This window comes from Triturus cristatus, chromosome 11, assembly GCF_964204655.1.
Source record: "Triturus cristatus chromosome 11, aTriCri1.1, whole genome shotgun sequence".
Lineage (NCBI taxonomy): Eukaryota > Metazoa > Chordata > Amphibia > Caudata > Salamandridae > Triturus > Triturus cristatus.
In genome coordinates, this window is record NC_140594.1 from 1,033,128,112 (window position 1) to 1,033,147,821 (window position 19,710).

General features: G+C 42.3%; 1 protein-coding gene across 1 annotated transcript in view; it reads left to right on the plus strand.

Annotated features, from left to right (window-relative positions):
* The window catches only part of LOC146785865 (UDP-GalNAc:beta-1,3-N-acetylgalactosaminyltransferase 1-like), a 126,908-nt gene extending 107,620 nt beyond the window's left edge, over positions 1 to 19,288 (plus strand). The window contains exon 2 of the mRNA XM_085633817.1: positions 17,725 to 19,288. Within this exon, the coding sequence (XP_085489943.1) occupies positions 17,757 to 18,788 (1,032 nt within the window). The 5' untranslated portion in view covers positions 17,725 to 17,756 and the 3' untranslated portion in view covers positions 18,789 to 19,288. The remainder of the gene's footprint in view (positions 1 to 17,724) is intronic.
* Positions 19,289 to 19,710: the final 422 nt, after the last annotated feature.

Below are 19,710 nucleotides of genomic sequence, written 5' to 3' on the forward strand. Positions count from 1 at the left end.
GGATATGGGCCGATAGGATGCACGGTTATCTGAAGGGTTCCCCATTTTTAGAAAAATCGCTATATCTGCTCCCTGCCAGGATTCTGGCGGAACCCCGCTATATTGTACTCCAAGAAACAGGTCCAGAAGTAAGAGAGCGATCTCTTCCTGAATAGCTTTATAAAATTCCAAAGGAATTCTACCCGGACCTGACGCTTTTCATGAGGTAATTGAGTGTAGAGCCTGTAGGACCTCTTTGATTGTTATCTCTCTTTCCAACTCCTGCCTTGTTTCCTCGTCTACCCTACGGAAATTCCCCATAACTGTTTCAATCTCCCCAGAAAGAATAGGGTCTAGACTATCTTGTCGGTATAGGTCTTGATAGAATCTCTCAAAAACCTTGATAATATCTTTTAAATCTGTGACCTGCCCACCGTCCTGTCCTTCAACCCCAGTGATGTTATTCCTTACTGTCCTCTGCTTAGTATGTAGGGCCAGCAGCTTACCCACCGACTCCCCATACTCATGCCGCCCACCTCCTACTGTAATAGTTATTAATTTCCACTTTCGCTACCACTAATCTCTGACATAGTGTCGCCTCAGCAGCTTCTTGTTTTTGCCTGATAGCAAGGGTGTGCTCCTTTTCTAGTGCTCCTAGCCCTTCAACCAAACCGTTGACCTCCTCTTTCTCTTGTTTCCTGGCCTTGCCTACAAAACTAATTGTTACCCCTCCCCCCGCAGACCCGCCTTGAAGCTGTCCCAGACCATGCAGCGTGATGAACTATAGCGATTCGTCTCATATTGTATCACCCAATGTCTAATGTATTTTACATATGATTCATTAACAAGTAGTGTTCTGTCAAATGTCCATTTGCTTTCAGCCTGACCTCCCCCTTGAATTGCTAGATCCAAAATTAGCGGGTTGTGATCGGACAATAATTTTGGTAGCTTCCTGATTCCTACCGACATAAGCATGGAGGAAGAAAACAGAAAGTAATCTAACCGTACATACTTTTTATGCAGACATGAAAAATATATATATCCTGGGTCGGTAGGATGTTTAGCAGCCCATACATCCGTCAAATCATAGCTAGCCATTAAGGCAGACAGACCCTTATACACTTGTGGCTTTCTTCCCAAGTATCTTTGTGTTTGATCTCATCTCTACTTGCCTCATAATTATGTTCATATCTCCACATACTGTCTGTGCTTAGCGCTGGGGCAGCCATGCGCTCTAGAAATTTTATAACATAACATACTACTAGTGGGCCTGGCCATGATGCCAGCTCAATTTCTAAATCATTAAATATTTTTCGATCATCCTGATTTGATCCGTATATTGTGCAAACTCAATGCTATAGGCAGCAGTACAATAGGCCATCTCCCCCATTTATCCTCCAATACACTTTTGACAGAGCCGACTCCTTTCCTTACATGGATCGTTACCCCCCTTATAGTAGAAGTTTGCGTAGAACATGCTGCAAATGTGTACCCTTTGATAATTAAAGTGTCCCGCTTCCCTCAGGGAATATGTGTTTCTTGCTGGCATATTATGTCAGCTTTCTGCATTCTTAAGGCCTATGCGACCCTACAGCGTTTCATTTGGTCATTTAAGCCCCCTACATTGATTGAGCATATACTTATTTTACCCATTACGTAATACAAATCACTTACTCTTGATCGCCCCCTCCTTTTCCCCTCTTTCTTGCTCAGATGTTTTCCTCCAAATCCTTAGCTCGTGCTCTCTCCAATTTTCGCCCTCCCCTTCCCCTGTGCCTAACACCCCAAGAGACCCTCCTCCCCCACCACACACTGCCCCTCCCACTCTGCCACCCTCCTCCCTGACGTGCCCCTGCTGCCCTCCCCACCCTATCTCATGCTGAAAGGCATCCAGACTGATCTGTGATGATGATTGCTGCTTCCTGACCAATACACCATCTAATCATTTTGTGGTAGCATACGGCTGAAGAGAATCCAGCCCAACCAGTTGTGCCAAAAATAAGAAAAACAAACAACAGAAATATCCAAAAGAGAAAACAGAAAAATAAAAAAACGGAATGAGGCTAGCCTCCAGTAGGGGGTGAATAATTAAAGTAAATAACATATCTTTTCCTCCTTACTTTCTTAACTCATATTCACCCCCCTGTACTGTGTTAATCCGTTTAAGGGTTCGACCCCCACCCCTCCAGGTACTCCTTGGCCTTAATCTCTGAGGTGAAGAATTGGGTTTGTTTGCCCTTAATTACTTTTAACCGGGCTGGATTTAACAAAAAAGCTAGGTATACGCTTTCTGTGGCCTGATGAGGCCGAACACTGGGTACTCTGTGGAACATTCCATCATCCTCTTCTTCCCAGAATTCCCCCCTACCACCTTTAGTGGATCTAAGCACAACCATCCCTTCTCCATCTGTTCCACTGTGCTTGCCTGGGGCTAACCTTGAGAAGTTCCACACTCTTCCATCGCTCAATAAGGTTGAGCTACAAAACACTTTTTCCACCATGAGGGGTTGGGTAAACTTGTTCTGACCCTTGGCTATGAACCCACTCATTATTACATGCACCATTTCTCCCACGGACACCTTTACCGGTTTACTGCTGTGTTTCATGTCATAGCGGGCCTTACATTCTATTTGTGTCTTTTGTAATCTGCGTTTAACCGTGTCTGGTGACCACTCAGATCTTTTGGCTGCTGTTTGCTGTTCTCCCTTTGTATTATGAATGAAATTATTTTAATATATGTGTATTAATGAGATATTTGTGTTATTTTTTACATATTTTATGATATCTGTTTATTAATAAAAGATACAGGATATTTTTTATATTATGCTCTCGGTTTCTATTTGGTGCTGGTGATTGTTTTCTGGTTGGATGTGAGCTGGTTTGAGTTGGTTTTTGCTGTATGCTTTATAAGGAACCCAAAGGGATCTTCTTGTTTGACATAAGTGCTGTTTGCCAACCCACATTTTCCTTGTACATAGGTGTCCTCCCTCTCATAAGCTCAAATGGGCTATGACCTGTGCTATTGCATGGTGTTATGCGGTATGCCCACACTGTTTTTCCAATTTCATTTCTCCACAAAAGGTTGTTGTTAGTGGCTTGTTACAAAATACCCTTAATAACCCAGTTAAACCTTTCTACTGCTCCATTACTGGCTGGGTGGTATACTGAAGTTGTTTTATGTGTAATATTGTTTCTTTTTAAGTAGTTAATGAATATCTCTGATGTAACCTGTGGACCATTGTCACTGACAATGCATTTGGTCAGCCCTTCCCTTATAAATACATCATCAAGGAATTGTAGAACACTCTGGGTATCCGTTTTGTTCACAAACCCAACCTCAGGCCATTTTGAGAAGTGATCGATTAGCACTATGGCGTAAACCTGGTCCCCCCGTTCTGTAATGGGTCCCATGATGTCTATTCCTATTCTTTCCCATGGCATGGTTGGACATGGTATGGGATGGAGTGGGGGTCTGAACGTGACCTTGGACTTGTCTGAATTGGTGCGTTGTATGCAACCCCTCACTACTCTCTCTGTGGCGAGATCCACCGCTGGCCACCAATACGAGTTTCTGATCCTGCTCTTGGTTTTGCCAATACCCAGGTGTCCCTCATGGCATAATTCTAGAATGGTCTGTCTGAGTTTGGTTGGTTGGACGCGTCAAGGTAGCCACACTGTTGTTTGTCGTCAGTCTACCTGGCGCTAGCTGATTGATTGCACTCGCTCCTCTAAGAAAGTTTACATTTTTAAAAATTTGACTGTCACTTGATTTGCCGAGCACTAGAAGTATTTTTAGCAGCTGAAAACTGTATATTTACCCACGAGGAACTATTACCTGACCTTCCGCACGATAGCGCGTAGCCCTTCCGGTTACTCCACGGTCCCCCACGGGTTCTTGTCCCGATTGAGTGGAGGGAGCCTACTTCCGGTACAGGGTCAGCGCTCTAGTTTCTCCTTCCCTCACTCCATAAAACCTGATGCAGTGCGAAGCGCGCAGCGGACGCGTCAAGGTAGCCACACTGTTGTTTGTCGTCAGTCTACCTGGCGCTAGCTGATTGATTGCACTCGCTCCTCTAAGAAAGTTTACGTTTTAAAAAATGTGACTGTCACTTGATTTGCCGAGCACTAAAGTATTTTTAGCAGCTGAAAACTGTATATTTACCCACGAGGAACTATTACCTGATCTTCCGCACGATAGCGCGTAGCCCTTCCGGTTACTCCCCGGTCCACCACGGGTTCTTGTCCCGATTGAGTGGAGGGAGCCTACTTCCGGTACAGGGTCAGCGCTCTAGTTTCTCCTTCCCTCACTCCATAAAACCTGATGCAGGGCGAAGCGCGCAGCGGACGCGTCAAGGTAGCCACACTGTTGTTTGTCGTCAGTCTACCTGGCGCTAGCTGATTGATTGCACTCGCTCCTCTAAGAAAGTTAACATTTTTTAAAATTTGACTGTCACTAGATTTGCCGAGCACTAAAGTATTTTTAGCAGCTGAAACCTGTATATTTACCCACGAGGAACTATTACCTGATCTTCCGCACGATAGCGCGTAGCCCTTCCGGTTACTCCCTGGTCCACCACGGGTTCTTGTCCCGATTGAGAGGAGGGAGCCTACTTCCGGTACAGGGTCAGCGCTCTAGTTTCTCCTTCCCTCACTCCATAAAACCTGATGCAGGGCGAAGCGCGCAGCGGACGCGTCAAGGTAGCCACACTGTTGTTTGTCGTCAGTCTACCTGGCGCTAGCTGATTGATTGCACTCGCTCCTCTAAGAAAGTTTACATTTTTAAAAATTTGACTGTCACTTGATTTGCCGAGCACTAAAGTATTTTTAGCAGCTGAAAACTGTATATTTACCCACGAGGAACTATTACCTGATCTTCCGCACGATAGCGCGTAGGCCTTCCGGTTACTCCCCGGTCCACCACGGGTTCTTGTCCCGATTGAGTGGAGGGAGCCTACTTCCGGTACAGGGTCAGCGCTCTAGTTTCTCCTTTCCTCACTCCATAAAACCTGATGCAGGGCGAAGCGCGCAGCGGACGCGCGCAGCGGGCGTGCCGGCGGCGCGCCAAAGGCAAGCCCGTCTGCACCCGTCCGTGGCCAAACGGGCCCAGGAACTCTGAGTTAGATGCCCCAAATCCTGTTACATACTCCAGAGAAAACTTGTTTGCTATCAGGGGACATTCTAATAGTTGCTGTGTCCACCCTATGTCCTTGGACGCTTCCAAAGACAAGTGCCCCCACTGTGGATTCAACCTTGCCCCCAAACCCAATACCCTGCCTCCCGCAAGCAAGCAACTGAACATGGCCCTGCTGAATTGCAGATCCTTGCCAAAGCACGCTACAGAAATCTCTATATTACTACACGAGTCAGAAATAGATATCCTTTTCCTCACAGAGACCTGGCTCTCACTCAACTCAGACCCCGATGTGATTCAAGCACTCCCCTCGGGCTACATGATCCAACGCCTAGACAAAATAGGCAGCAGAGCTGGAGGAATTGCCATTATCTATAAAGACCAGCTAGTTTGTCGTCTCCTAGATAGCCCTCTGCTGGACTGCGAAAATATTCAATTCTCCATCCAACTGACCCCTTCAGTCACTTTTTCCGGGCTCCTTATATATCGTCCTCCAGGAACTCCTGGAAAATTTTGCAGCTCACTACTTGAAACCACACTAAATCTAGCTAGCACTTCGTCTAACTTTACTGTGCTTGGAGACTTTAACTTACATCTTGATGAGCTCTCTAATAAAGTGTCAACTGACCTTATGCATGACCTCGCAGCATATCAGCTTCATTTGAAAAACCATCTTGCCACACACTCGAAGGGCCACCTCCTTGACCCTATTTTTTCCAATATTAAAGAGCTAGAGGGACTGGATTCCATCCCCCTTCCCTGGTCAGATCACTTTCTGATCCCTTTTATATGGCACCCCCCCCCAGATACACACACCCCTGGTGTCATCACGAATCTGGGCGTGACACTGGCCCAGACTTAGCATCAAGAACTGGACCCACGAACTTGAACGGACTATTCCTAGTCCCGACCCCAACCCAGTAGTTGCAAACAGAAAGTTTCAATCATGGATTGAAAACTCACTTAACACAGTACTCCCCCGTAAAAACAGTTTGCCAAAAAGTGGTCCTAATAAATGTCCCTGGTTCACTCCTAGCCTCCGCAATCAAAAACAACAATGTAAAAGATTAGAACGAACCTGGAGGAAAGACTATTCAAGCGAGAAAAAAGCTGCTTATAGAGCATCTATTGCCTCCTATAAAACAGAAATTAGAGCAACACAGGCCGCCTACTTCGAGGAAAAAATCCAAGACTCTACCAACTCTTCCAAAGAAATCTTCCGAATTGTAAAAAAACTCACACGTACCCCTGACCCCCCACAGGCGACAGACCCCACTGGTCGTCACTGTGAAGACCTGGCAGGTTTCTTCTCCACAAAAATTAAAAAAATCCTTAATCTTCTTCCACCCATTACGACGAACCATGCTTTGAACCCAGAACCCCTGGAAAACAATAGATGTCTCGATTCTTTTGCCCCTCTCTCCGATGAACATCTCTGCCACATCATAGAGGCAATAAAAAGTGGCTCCCCTAACGACCCTGCTCCCTTTAAAATCCTTAAACAGGCATTGCCTACCATTATTCCTCCCATTGCCAACTTAATCAACGCCTCCTTAGCCGCAGGCACAGTCCCCCAGGACTGGAAAAAGGCTATGGTGAGGGCACTTCTAAAGAAACCCCACCTTGATCCTTCGGATTTGGGCAACTATCGGCCCATTTCGCTGATTCCAGGCATTAGCAAGGCCGCAGAAAAATATGTCAATCAAATACTCTCGGCCCACCTGGAAACCTTTAACCTGCTTCACTCCTCACAGACAGGCTTTCGCCCTGGTCAGAGCACCGAGACGGCGCTAATTGCGGTGGTTGAGGAATCACGAAAGATTCTGGATGCGGGAGGCTCCTCAGCCATCATCCTCCTAGACTTGAGCGCCGCCTTCGACACGGTGAATCACCACATTCTAATTCACCGTCTCAGAAACGTGGGAGTGACGGGTAAAGCTCTATTCTGGTTGGAATCATTTCTGGAAGATAGATCCTACCAGGTATTTGATGGGAACACTCAGTCCTAACCTGTTCCCCTCCAATGCGAAGTACCGCAGGGCTCCTCCTTGAGCCCTACCCTTTTTAATGTATATATGTCCCCATTAGCACAGATAGTCTCCCCGTTTGGAATCCAACTGGTCACTTACGCAGATGATACCCAGCTCATCGCGGCTCTGAATCAGGAAGAAAAGTCTTCTATCAATCTTTGTTCATGCCTCAAAGAAATTAACAGCTGGATGAGCCTCTCCCATCTCAAGCTCAATGGCGACAAAACAGAGCTCATGCTGCTGGGTAATCAAGCTGGCTTCAATCCTAGCATATCATGGCCAACATGCATGGGACCTGCACCACTACCCAAACAAGAAATAAAAAGTTTGGGCATATGGCTTGACCATGATCTTACTCTTAGAACACAAGCAAGGAAAACGGCGGCCACCTGTTATGGTATACTCCGCACTTTACGGAAAGTGCTTCCCCTCCTGCCCACCCACTCAAGAAAACTTGTGGTTCAGGCACTTGTTCTTTCCAGGCTGGACTATGGCAATGTCCTTTATCTAGGTGCACCGAGAGCAGTGATTTCTAAACTTCAGATTGTCCAGAACTCAGCCGCCAGGCTGCTCACTGAAACTAACAGTCGCAGCTCAGCCAAGCCCGCCCTGTACACACTCCATTGGCTACCAATACAGGAAAGAATCCATTTCAAGACCCTCTGCATTGCACACAAAATACTTCATAACAAAGGCCCCCCCCCCCCCGCCATCAAAAACCTTCTTAAACCTTACAAACCCACAAGAAATCTCCGCTCAGATCAACTTCATTTAGCGACAGTCCCCAGAATCAGAAAGGCCCGACCAGGAGGTTGCTTGTTGTCCTACAATGCCTCGAGACACTGGAACACCCTTCCCCTCTCCATCCGCAAGGAAGCTAACCATCTGTCATTTAAGAAACAACTTAAGACCTGGCTATTTCCTTAATTCCACCTCCTCCTTGACCCTCTCCGCAGCGCTGGGATGCCTCCGGGTAGCCATGCGCTATATAAGAACATCTTCATTCATTCATTCATTCAATTACTTTGCCACTCCTTAACAGCAGTCCCTCTTCGATTGAGAGTTCATGCTTCACTTCCCAGTATGGTAAGATGTCTTTTTCCAAATTTTTCTTTAACGCCCACCCATTCATTATCATGTTACACACTGTGCCTAATGTCTGATCTTTACTTTGTTCAGTTAACCATTCTTCAAGCGATATGCCATGTGTTTCCTCATGAACACTAGCAACCCAGAATTTCTCATCTGATTCACCTCTAGAACCTTGTACTAAAATTGGCATCCTACTCAGGAAATCTGCTACCACATTTCTTATGCCTGGTACATATTGCACTTCATATTCATAATCAAATAGTCTCAGAGACATCCTTGCAAGCCTTGGAGAAGCTGTATATAATCTCTTGGTGGTTAATACTTTTGTTAGGGGTTTGTCAGTTCTTAAAATTACTTTGCTTCCCCACACAAATTGTCGAAAGTGTTCCAATCCCCAAACACAAGCCAAGGCCTCACGTTCAATGACCAAATACTTTTCTTCTGTTGGGGTAAGTGAACGTGAGACAAATGCAATAGTGCATTCGGTACCTTTTGAATCAACTTGGGTTAGGACAGCACCTAATCCTCTCCCACTGGCATCTGTTGTTACAATACTCTTTAACAATGGGTCAAATCCTTGCAAAGGTGGGGCAGTGCATATGTCCTGCTTTAGCATGCAAAATGTTTTACCACATTCATCTGACCATATACATTTTTGTTTTTGTTTTTAGTAACTTTCTCAATACAAATGTTTTGGCAGAGAACCTCTCATTGAATTTAGAATAGAATTCTATGAGACCCAAGAAGGAGCGAAGTTCATCCTTAGTTTTAGGTTCTGGTGGATTTATTATTGCATCTAGGAGCTCCTTTTTGGTTTGATTCCATCAGCTGAGATAGTGTCCCAAGTACGTGACTTCTGAACGTGCAAACTTGCATTTGCTATATTCGGCTGTGAGGCCCTTGTTCTCCAGGATCTCTAGTATTTGCATCAGTTTATTGTCATGTTCTTCTTTTGTTTTACCCATGACTAATATGTCACCCTGAAATAACAGAATGCCTTCCACCCCCTTAAATGTCTCTTGCATTAGCCTCTGAAACATGGCAGCAGCAGATGCCAATCCGAAAGGAGCTCTCTTAAAACAGAAACACGTGAAAGGGGTGATAAAAGTGGTCAGGCTTCTGCTCTCAGGATGCAAAGGGATCTGGTGGTATGCTGCCTTAAGATCTATTGTCGAGAAGTACTTGACTCCTTTAGTACAACCTAGCATTTCAATATTTCGGGGTAGGGGAAATTGATCTACTAAGATATTCTCATTAAGATCGTGGCGATCAATGCACAATCTCAACCGCCCATTGGGGCATTTCACAACAACCATGGGGGCGACCCATTCAGAAGAATCAACTTTCTCAATAATGTCATCATGAAGTAATTTTTCTCATTGCTCTTTCACCCCTTACTTAATGGAAAACTGAACGTTCCTAACCTTATGTATTATTGGAATGGCGTCTTTCTTCACGCAAATTTCATGTTCAAAACCCTTATAATGACCAATTGAGTCTGTAAACACTTTGGGGAATTTAAGTTTGACATCTTTGCACATTCCATCCTCACTTTCTACAATGAAAACAGGTTCTTCACTGTTCAGGTTGAGCACAATCCCAAGCTTTCCTTGATCTAACCAACCTAAAATTGATGGGCCTGACTTGGATACATATAGTTTGCATAAGGCGTCTCTTCCCTTAAACGTAAACTTTAGTCTTCTAAATCCCTCCAAATCAATGGGTTCTCCAGTGAATGTTTTCATGGAAATGTCTGGGGGTTCTAATTGTTCACCTAGTTTTTGCAAAAATGTCTCCTTCCACACTTTTGTATTAACAATTGTGTACGGTGAACAAAAGTCTGCATCAATTGACACGTTTACACCCCTATACACATTTCACAAACTGGTTTCTTCTTAGTCTTACCCTCCTTGTTATCATCAACATCTAAAATACAATCATCATCAATATTGAGTATAAACATATTCATTTCATCCTCATCTGAAAAATTAGAATCTGAGTTATTCTCATTTTCCACGTATTTTACAGTTTTCGGTGACCTTTTGTGGCATACTTTCTGAAAATGACCTACGACCCTGCAAAAAGAACATCTGCTCGTTTTGGCTGGGCAATTTCGATCATTTACTAAATGTTTTAAACTGCTGCATCTGTAGCATTTTCTATTGGTATTGCTTGTATTATCAAATTTTCTGTCTTTATATGGTTAGTTCTGGCATCCTTAGATTTTCTGTCACTCACTTTGGCAATGATGTTCTCCTCTTTCTTCTCTTTACTTTCCGCTATCACAGCTTTGAATATGAATGAATGAATATAAAATTTATAGAGCGCTGACTTATCCCAAGGGCGTCAAGGCGCTAACAGCAGAACAATATGCAAGCAGGAGAAGACGCACTCAGACAAGCATCTAAAACCTTTCGAAAAAGTGTGTGATTGTTGTCCCGAAATTTTCTCAGGGAGGGAATTCCACAATTTGGCTGTGGCAATTGAAAAGGCTCTCCTGCCACATCTCATCCTTTTAAACCTGGGAATGGTAAGGAGATGTTTGCTTGCTGACCTGAGATTCCTAATGGAAGCATAGTGTTGAAATAAAGCTTTTGTGCCATCAGGACCCAGGCCATAGTAAGCATTGGGAGTGAGGCAAAGGGTTTTGAACATAATTCTGCGATCCATAGGAAGCCAGTGCAAAGAAAGAAGAAAAGCCGAGACTGAGTGGTGTTTAGGCAAGTCCATCACCAGCCTGGCAGTGGCATTCTGCACCAGCTGCAGGCGTCGCAACTGTCCCTTGTTAATGCCCAAGTAAAGGGCATTACAATAGTCCAATCTGGACAATATTAGCGCAACAACAACTTGTTTGCGTGAGGCAAATGAGAGAAACTGCGAAGTCACTGATGTTATGAGTAATAGACACCATTATCTGCGTGTCATCCACTTTGGCGCATCTGCCTGTGAGTTCAGCTCTTCTGACTATATCAATTACAGTTTGTAGCGGATTCTCTCCTTTTGCCCACAGGTTGTCCTGTATATCAGCCTTAGAACCTTGCATGACAATCTGATCATGAATGAATTCATCGTGTTGGTCACCAAATCGACATGTGATGGCCAAGTTCTTTAATGCTACAACATAGTCATCAATAGATTCATTCTGACCCTGCTTCCTATGAAAGAATCTATATCTGTCCACACCTACACATACGGTGGGTTTGTAATAACTGTTAAGATCATCTATGGAATTTACATATTCATCACCCTCGTCTGCAGCTCTCACTTTCCGTTTGAAAACCCTTATTCCACCAGCACCTAAACAATGCATCGAGATTTTGTACTTCATTTCAGCTTTTATATCTTCCTCATCCTCAATTGTATCAATGAAGTTTGTAAAATGCTCTCTCCATTCCTCCCATTTGATTGGGGGGGGGGGAGGGGTGTTCTCCTTCCCCTGCCAAAAATGAGACAGGTGGTGTTAAATTTAGCAAATAACCAGTAGCCATTTTTCTATTTATTTGCTATGGTTTAGGATTTTCAGTAGATACTTGTGTAGGAATTATTTAGAATTAAACGATGTCTATACACACATTCATTGAATAAGGTTTTGAATTGTGCCTTTACTCTGTGTTGCTCTGCCAATCAGCACAGATTGCCACTCCTGTATGCTTTCTCTCTAAATTTCATATATTGTAGCTCTCATGCAGCGCACCCTTCCCTCACAATGCTGAGGGCTTGTCTTAGCGCTGTGCCGATTGCTGTATTACTTCCCTGTTATTGGCTTTTGAAGACGTGCACTCAGTACAATGAATGGTGAGATGCCTGCAGTATCTTTCCTGTGTAAAACATACCCAAGATAGCCGCCTTGCGTAGCTTACGCTTTACGTCATTCACCATTTGACAGTTTTCTTTGTCGGTGAATGCGCATTTGACAGTTGCCAGCAGACGGTTGTCAGATGGCAGTTGGAAGTTTTTCAGTCAGCGCTGCACTATGACACACATAGAATTTTAAAACAGGAGTTCCTTGAGTTCTCGAGCAACGCGCAACTTGCCCTTTTTTTTTTTAAAGTTCAGAATGCCCTTCTCTTCACATATGCAACACGTTTAATATCAGATGTCACTCAGTCAAAATGTGGAAGATGCTTTCCACACTGAAAACGCTGTTCTTTCATCAATCCTTAATATAGTCTCCACTTATACACTGACCTTATTTTTCAGTATTTTTCATCCTTGGTGATTGCGGTTGCTCTAATTAAATCATCATCAATGCTTATGTTTTTCCGAAATGTCACCAATCACTTCACACGGGTTCCGCTGTGTTGGCCCTCGTCGCCAATTTGTTAAGAACGCATAATGAGCGATTGAAGTAAATGCTTTTTATTAAGCAGAAAATCCAACACAGCTGTAGGTCAGGAGGGGAGAGCGGGGTGAAGCATCTTGTCACGTAGGTCATGAACTGGCGTCTGTCAACATTCCAGAACGCTCAGCTGATGACAGGGGAAGGGAAGGTACAGGGTGAGGGGAGGGACAAATGAGTTACAGTATAAACACAACAGTCTCTACCGTGACGTGGCAGAAGTCCAGTCTGACAATAAAGCAATAATCTCCCCTGCTTCGCTTTGCCTCCGGCCTGGCTTTTTCGTAGATGGTCTGCCGCAAAAGGAAATTGCCACAGTAAACCAAAACGGCACGGGGTTTCGCATCTGGTCTCACTGGTTGCCTAAGACTGAATGGAACCTGATGTGCTCTATGCACTTCCGACACCCAGTTCCCGCCTTCCAAGTAAGGGAATGCCTTAGCCAATATATTTAGATGTACTTTTTATGTGTTCTTTTGCAGTTTTCTTGCTAAAACCGAATAAAATACTTGATGATGATGTTACAAATGCCTTGACAATGCTTTGAAGGCGACTGTATTATCAATTTCCGATCCCCAAGATGGGTTAGTAACACCCTCAATAACGCACCTCCTCCTTCCTGTACGGAATATAATACCACCCTTTTCCCTTTAGGGTATTTTTATAGACACTTAATGCCAACACAGGAAATTGATAGCCGACCCAGAAATAGATCCCCTATAGCCCCTCTTGGATCCTGCTCCTTATTCCACCCCGCCATCCCATTGGCTAATAGATTCCAGGTTCTGAGTGACCTCGACATTAATGATTGACGTAAGGAACATCCACAGATGAACCAGGTACAACAGGTCAGATATGTATGTGTTGAATCTGTATGGGGAATGGAGGTTGATGAGATTACTAATTTAGGTAAGAAGGAACTTTTTGTGATAGAGCTGGGTGGTAGGTATACCTCTGGTATAACTCTGATATCTTCCACCTCTAACAACTATGTTTGTCCTTCTCTAACCCCTCCATCCCCCAATGATAAAGTGGATGACACTGCATTCCATCCGGAAGTTACTGAGGTCACCGAGCCTGAACCAGGTATCGGTTATTTAGTAACCTCATGGAATATGTCAGGTTTTAAGAGCAAAATAGGTACCCCTGCATGGTCAGATTTGATTTCAGCCCAACATGATATTATATGCCTCCAAGAGACATGGTGCACGGAACCAGTCTATGTAGAGGGTTATACCACTCATTCGCTGCCGGCTTTGCCATCAACTTCAGGTAGAGCTAAGGGGGGACTTCTGATCATGATCGCCACCAATCTGAATAAATGTAACATTAAGTGCTGTATTACTGTTGGTGCTTACGCCCAGATTATGTGGTTGGAGTCCCTAGTGGGAAAAGATGTAATTCTGATCAACTTCTATAACAATGTGTTTAATTTAACCCGAGGGTCAGTTGTTTATGCCTTGGAGCGAGAAGTTGATAAGTTGATCAGTACCATTAGGAACCCGACCATTATTCTTTGGTTTGGAGATTTTAATATGCAGGCGTGTCCCTTATCCTTGACCAAAGTGTGTGGGCATAGGAGGGGGGAAAATGAAAATGATTATATGCATTTCCCCCACTGTGATTATGGTACTACTTTAAATAGTGTCATTGCTAAATTGGATCTGAATTTGTTGGGTTGTAGTATGGACAAAAATAATATGAAATGTCCCACATTAACAGGGAGAAATGTAAGGTCTAATATTGATCATATTTTAATTTCTAGCAACAGTGCACACCTGTTTTCTTCACCATGGGTAATGGAGCAACCCACAAGTGATCACAATAGTATCTCCCTTAACCTATTTACTTGGGGATTTAAAAATAACAATGATGCATTTAATAGTCCATGTATTGCCCCAACTAGACCAAATGGCGTGCGGATAAAATGGACAGGTTTAGATCCATTAAAAATTCAGGGTGATGTTATTAAACAATGTCAGGATGAACTCCAACTCTGTTTAGGTGAGGAGATTGATCCTCAATTGCTTGAAAATTTTATTAAGATCAATAAGGTCGTCGATAACCTTCTGACGAAACCTGACCATAGCAAAAGAAAACCCAAGGTAGGCTGATTCGATAAGAACTGTACAGCGGCCCTACATCACCTTAAACAAGCCCTGGGGTGTAATCCACGAGATAGGGATATAATTAGGACTCTACGAGCAGAGTTTAATTCTGCCCTGGAGACAAGAAAAGCTGAACTCCGCGATGACGCATGGGAAAAATTAAGCTACGCAGCTGATATAAAAAATAGCAAGCTATTCTGGGATACTGTTAATAGTTCCTTTTTGAAAGATGACCATGTACCAGTATTTAATTCCCATATTACTTGTAACTCTTGGGTAGAACACGTTTCAAATATTTTTAATTCTACCAATAGTAATACCATATCTGCTAAACCACATGATATGCCCGTTCAATGGCCAATTATACCTCTAATGATTAGTAATGGGGAGGTCTTAGATGGTATATCCAGTGGCAAGGGTGGTAAGGCGCCCGGCCCAGATGGCGTCCCAATAGACCTCTATAAAAACAATATGGATTTATGGTCACTTTTTTTAACTAGAGTATTTAATGTTGCTTCTGAAACAGAAATTCCAGCATCATGGGGCCAGTCAATAATAATCCCAATTTATAAGACGGGAGTAAAGACTGATGCCCGTAATTACCGCCCAATCTCACTACTGGACTCTTCTATTAAGATTTTGAGTAGGGTCATGCTTTCTAGACTAGAAGATTGGGCTATAGAAAAGTCGATCCTCTCACAAGCCCAATATGGGTTTAGGAAAGGATTGAGAACATTGGAGCAGTGTGTAAATTTAGATCTTCTGATCGGGAAGTATACATTGGCAAAGGAGGGCAACCTATATTTATGCTTTGCCGATTTGAGTAGCGCTTTTGATTTAGTAGACCATTCGATTTTATGGCCTCTATTGCTAGAAATGGGTGCCCAAAAAGATATAGTTTACTTTCTAGCAAGATTATATGAAGCACTAACTAGTAAGGTGCGGTATGGGTATTCAGGCGAGTATACCCCCCCTTTTAAAGTTAAGAGAGGTATCCGCCAGGGGTGTGTGCTGGCACCATTATTGTTTTCTTTATTTATTAATAATGTTGATGCCACCCTGAAAACATTTGAAGCTGACGCACCTAGGATTGAAGGAAACCCTATCCCAAATCTTTTATACGCTGACAACGCGGTTTTATTATCTCGGACCCCTCTTTGGCTTCAGCGTCTTATCGACAATTTTACTATATTTATTACCAAAAGAAAGCTTTTAATTAATAAATCTAAAACTTTTGTTATGGCTTGTAGCAAAAACCCAATACCAGCCAGACGATTTTACATAGAGGACTTTAAAGTTTTAACTGTAAAATCATTTTGTTACTTGGGTATTACATTTGCTGGAAATGGGTCATGGGCACAGGAACAGGAGAATGTCCGCTCTAAGATGGAGAGAAATACAAACGGCATTTTTAGATTTACTGCCAAATTGAGACATGATGGCAATTCATGAGGCAAGATGTGTTTCTGCCGCTCTCTATGGTGCTGGTGTTTGGGGACATATCCAAGCGAATTCTCTTTTGCAAGCCGAAAATGTCTTTTTAAAACGCTTGCTGTGTACCCCCCCGCCCCCCTCTTCGACGGAACTCATTCACCGGGAAGTGGGCATTGCTTATTTATCAGACATTGTCTCATTACGACCCCTCGTATTATGGAAATCAATTTGGTCAAAGGAAGAGACAAAGTTCAGCCAATCTATTGTACAGGATTGTGTCAAAATGGAGAATTGGAGAATTGTCTAAAAATACCATGGCTTAAATACATCTCGCATTGGTACAAAACCCTATTTAATTATGATATACGGCTGGACCCTGGGCGCATAGCCTCTGTCACTAAAAATGAGATAAAATCAATTTTTTTATCACAGCAATTGAAGGCCCGTTTTAATGTAATCAACAAGCAAACTACCTTTATGCTCTACCAGCAACTGGAAATTAAAGAGGGTTTCCAATCTTACTTGTCAGTCGTAACAAGAGCATCGCACCAATATGTACTGACACGTTTAAGATTGGGTACAATACATCACCTTGTTAATTTTCCAGTTATGAAACAGAGTACTGGTTAACGATGCCCATGTGATGGTATATCCCACCAAAGCTGCTGCTATTTCTTATTAATTTGTAAATTTTATCTTAATTTTAGAATGCTTTATTTGAAACCTTTTTTCTTATTTTAGAACATAAGGTCGGCTAAAGATGCCATGAAATTGCTTTTTAAATTAGAAGATCCAGGATTGTGTTTTTATTTAGCTACATTTATCCTGAAATCCATTGGAATTGGGAAATCTAGGTCCATTGATATTTGATATTTGGTCTATCCGGATTTTTACATGTACTGTATTTTTGCATTTGCACTTTTGTTTTTGTCTAGCTACATTTTCAACTAAATCTACTAGTCTTAGGCAATTAATGCCTATTGCTATTGATTGTCAGTATATAAGGATATTTATTTGTACTGTAGTACTGCACTTGCACTTTCTGTACTAGGACTTTCACATGCCTACGAAGTCCCATGTATTTATATCAAGGATAGTCCTGTTTTTACTGATATTATGTCTGTGCTTATATGGTTGATGTATATTAACCGAATAAAAGCTTTGAATTGACTGAATTGGCCTTGACAATGGATACATCTGCAAACTTGTTTGCTAATGCTCAGTAACGCATAATGTGTTATGCCTGTTTGTAAATCAGTAAATGTAGAATTACAGAAGCATAACATATGAATTCCAAGCTACTTAAACAAGTGTGACGTTTGTGCACGCTTTCATCAGATATTTTAAAAGTTCTGCCATAGAATTGTACGTGCTGTGCCTCTGATGAGTGCAGTGTTTGGAATCTGCATTCTTACCCGATTCTCTTTATATACGAATAAAGGGTGAATTGAAAACCTTGATTTTTGCTTTGATCATTTCCTGAATGTCTCTCTGAAATCTGTTATGCTAATTGCTAGTGAAATATCGCAATCTACGTTTTAATTAAATAAGCCAGATGTAAACTCAAAGTTAATTGTTTATTAACATAATTTACATTTCCGTTTCTCTTAGAGCTTTGTTCCATTGCAACATGGGTTCCTAGCATGTGGATATCATGGTCTGCTGGACTGATGTTTTCAAAGCGTGAAAAATCGATGACCGTCCTGCCAGCGAAATATTTCATATGTTTAAAGTTTTTTTTTTTTATCTTAGTTGGAATTACTGTTACAATATTGATGCGGCTGATCATGCAGCAATCCCCCACTTTGGTTGGGAAAATGAATTGGATATATTTCTACGAATATGAACCAATCTACAAGAAGAACTTTACTTTCACACAACTCGAACATGTAAAATGTAAAGATACAAACCCATTTTTGGTCATTCTGGTATCTTCCAGACCAAGAGACACATTCGCCCGACAGGCCATCAGAATAGCATGGGGTTCTGTGAACATGTGGTTTGGACATCAAGTTAAAACCTTGTTCTTACTAGGCCAAGCACCAAATGAAGATGCCAAGTTGAAAACATTGATAGAGTATGAAAGTAAACTTAATGGGGATATTATTCGCCAAGATTTTCTGGATACCTATGATAACCTTACTTTAAAAACCATAATGGCTTTCCAATGGGTTTCGCAATTTTGTTCAAATGCCAAATATATCATGAAAACCGATTCAGATGTGTTCATCAATACTCCCAATATGCTAAACTTTCTTCTTGCGTTCAATTCATCTGATAGTTTGTTTACTGGTTACCCCTTCATTGGTAACTATGCGCAGAGAAACGCATTTCACAAAGCTTATATTTCATACGAAGAATATCCTTTCAGGATTTACCCACCATATTGCAGTGGCCTGGGATATGTACTTTCTGGAAAGTTGGCCCTGAAAATCTATGAAGTTATGAGCCATGTAAAGCCTATTAGGATTGAAGATGCCTATGTTGGAATTTGTTTAAAAGTACTCAACGTGACTGTGCATGTTCCCAAAAACGCAGAATTCTTCATTTTAGATAAATTTGAATATTCTATCTGTAGATATAAGAAAGTATGTGCTGTACATGGTCTGTCCTCATACGAGATCACAAAAGTTTGGGATGCCATACAAAAGAAAAATTTACGTAAATGTTTGTGACTGACAGAATATTGTCAAAGCAGCAGTGCTAGGCAAAAACAGAAAATATGGTACTCCTCATTGCCTCTTGATTATGAAATGGGTAACTGGTTACTCTTCACACAGGAGCATTTCATAAGCTTGTCTTCTGAGCACTTAATTCAGATATTAGCACGTAAAGACCCGGGTACAATAACAAGCACAAGGGTTAGTTGCGACCAATTGACAACTGTTAGTAACAGAATGAGAAATAAAATGCTCAAAAAGTATTGGATTTTATTTTTGCATTCGCTATTGTCCTTAGAACCGTGGTTTACATTGGCAAACTCCGGAGTGCAGTTTGCACTCAATTCCTGATCGCCACTGTTGTGAAAACAGGGAGAAATAACTGCTTGCGCCCAATTTTACAATAATGTCTGGACCTGTGTCTCCTAAGTGATAAAAGCTAACACGAAGGCCAAAGTTCTTGTTTTGACCAAAATGTACGCTAGAATGTTTTGCTTGATGTCACTTTTGATTCTGACTGAATAAACACCATTTGTAGGACCGTTTTTTAATGTTACATAATTAATGCACTACCCTTATTGTGGATTTTTTATTGTGTCATGTCTTTTCTTGATGTGAGTGCACTGTAGTACCACCTGGTGAATTGTTAAAATCCTAGTGACTGCACCAAGGAAGCAAGCTAAGTGAGCAAGTCTAAACTAGTTTTAGTGCAGCCATCTCCAAAACATTTTAGATCACGTATTTTCTAACAAATTGTCTAACAGTTGATAGATGTATTAGTTCTGAATAAGCAATTTCAAAGTATGTGAAGTATGCAGAGTAATCCCAACTCTTTAGAGGGGAGGACCAGGGAGTCCGCCCCTTTTTTTGAAAGAAAGATTGAAAAATTGTTGTCAAACTGCATTTTACAGCAAAAGGTACCAAAAACATTGTTAAT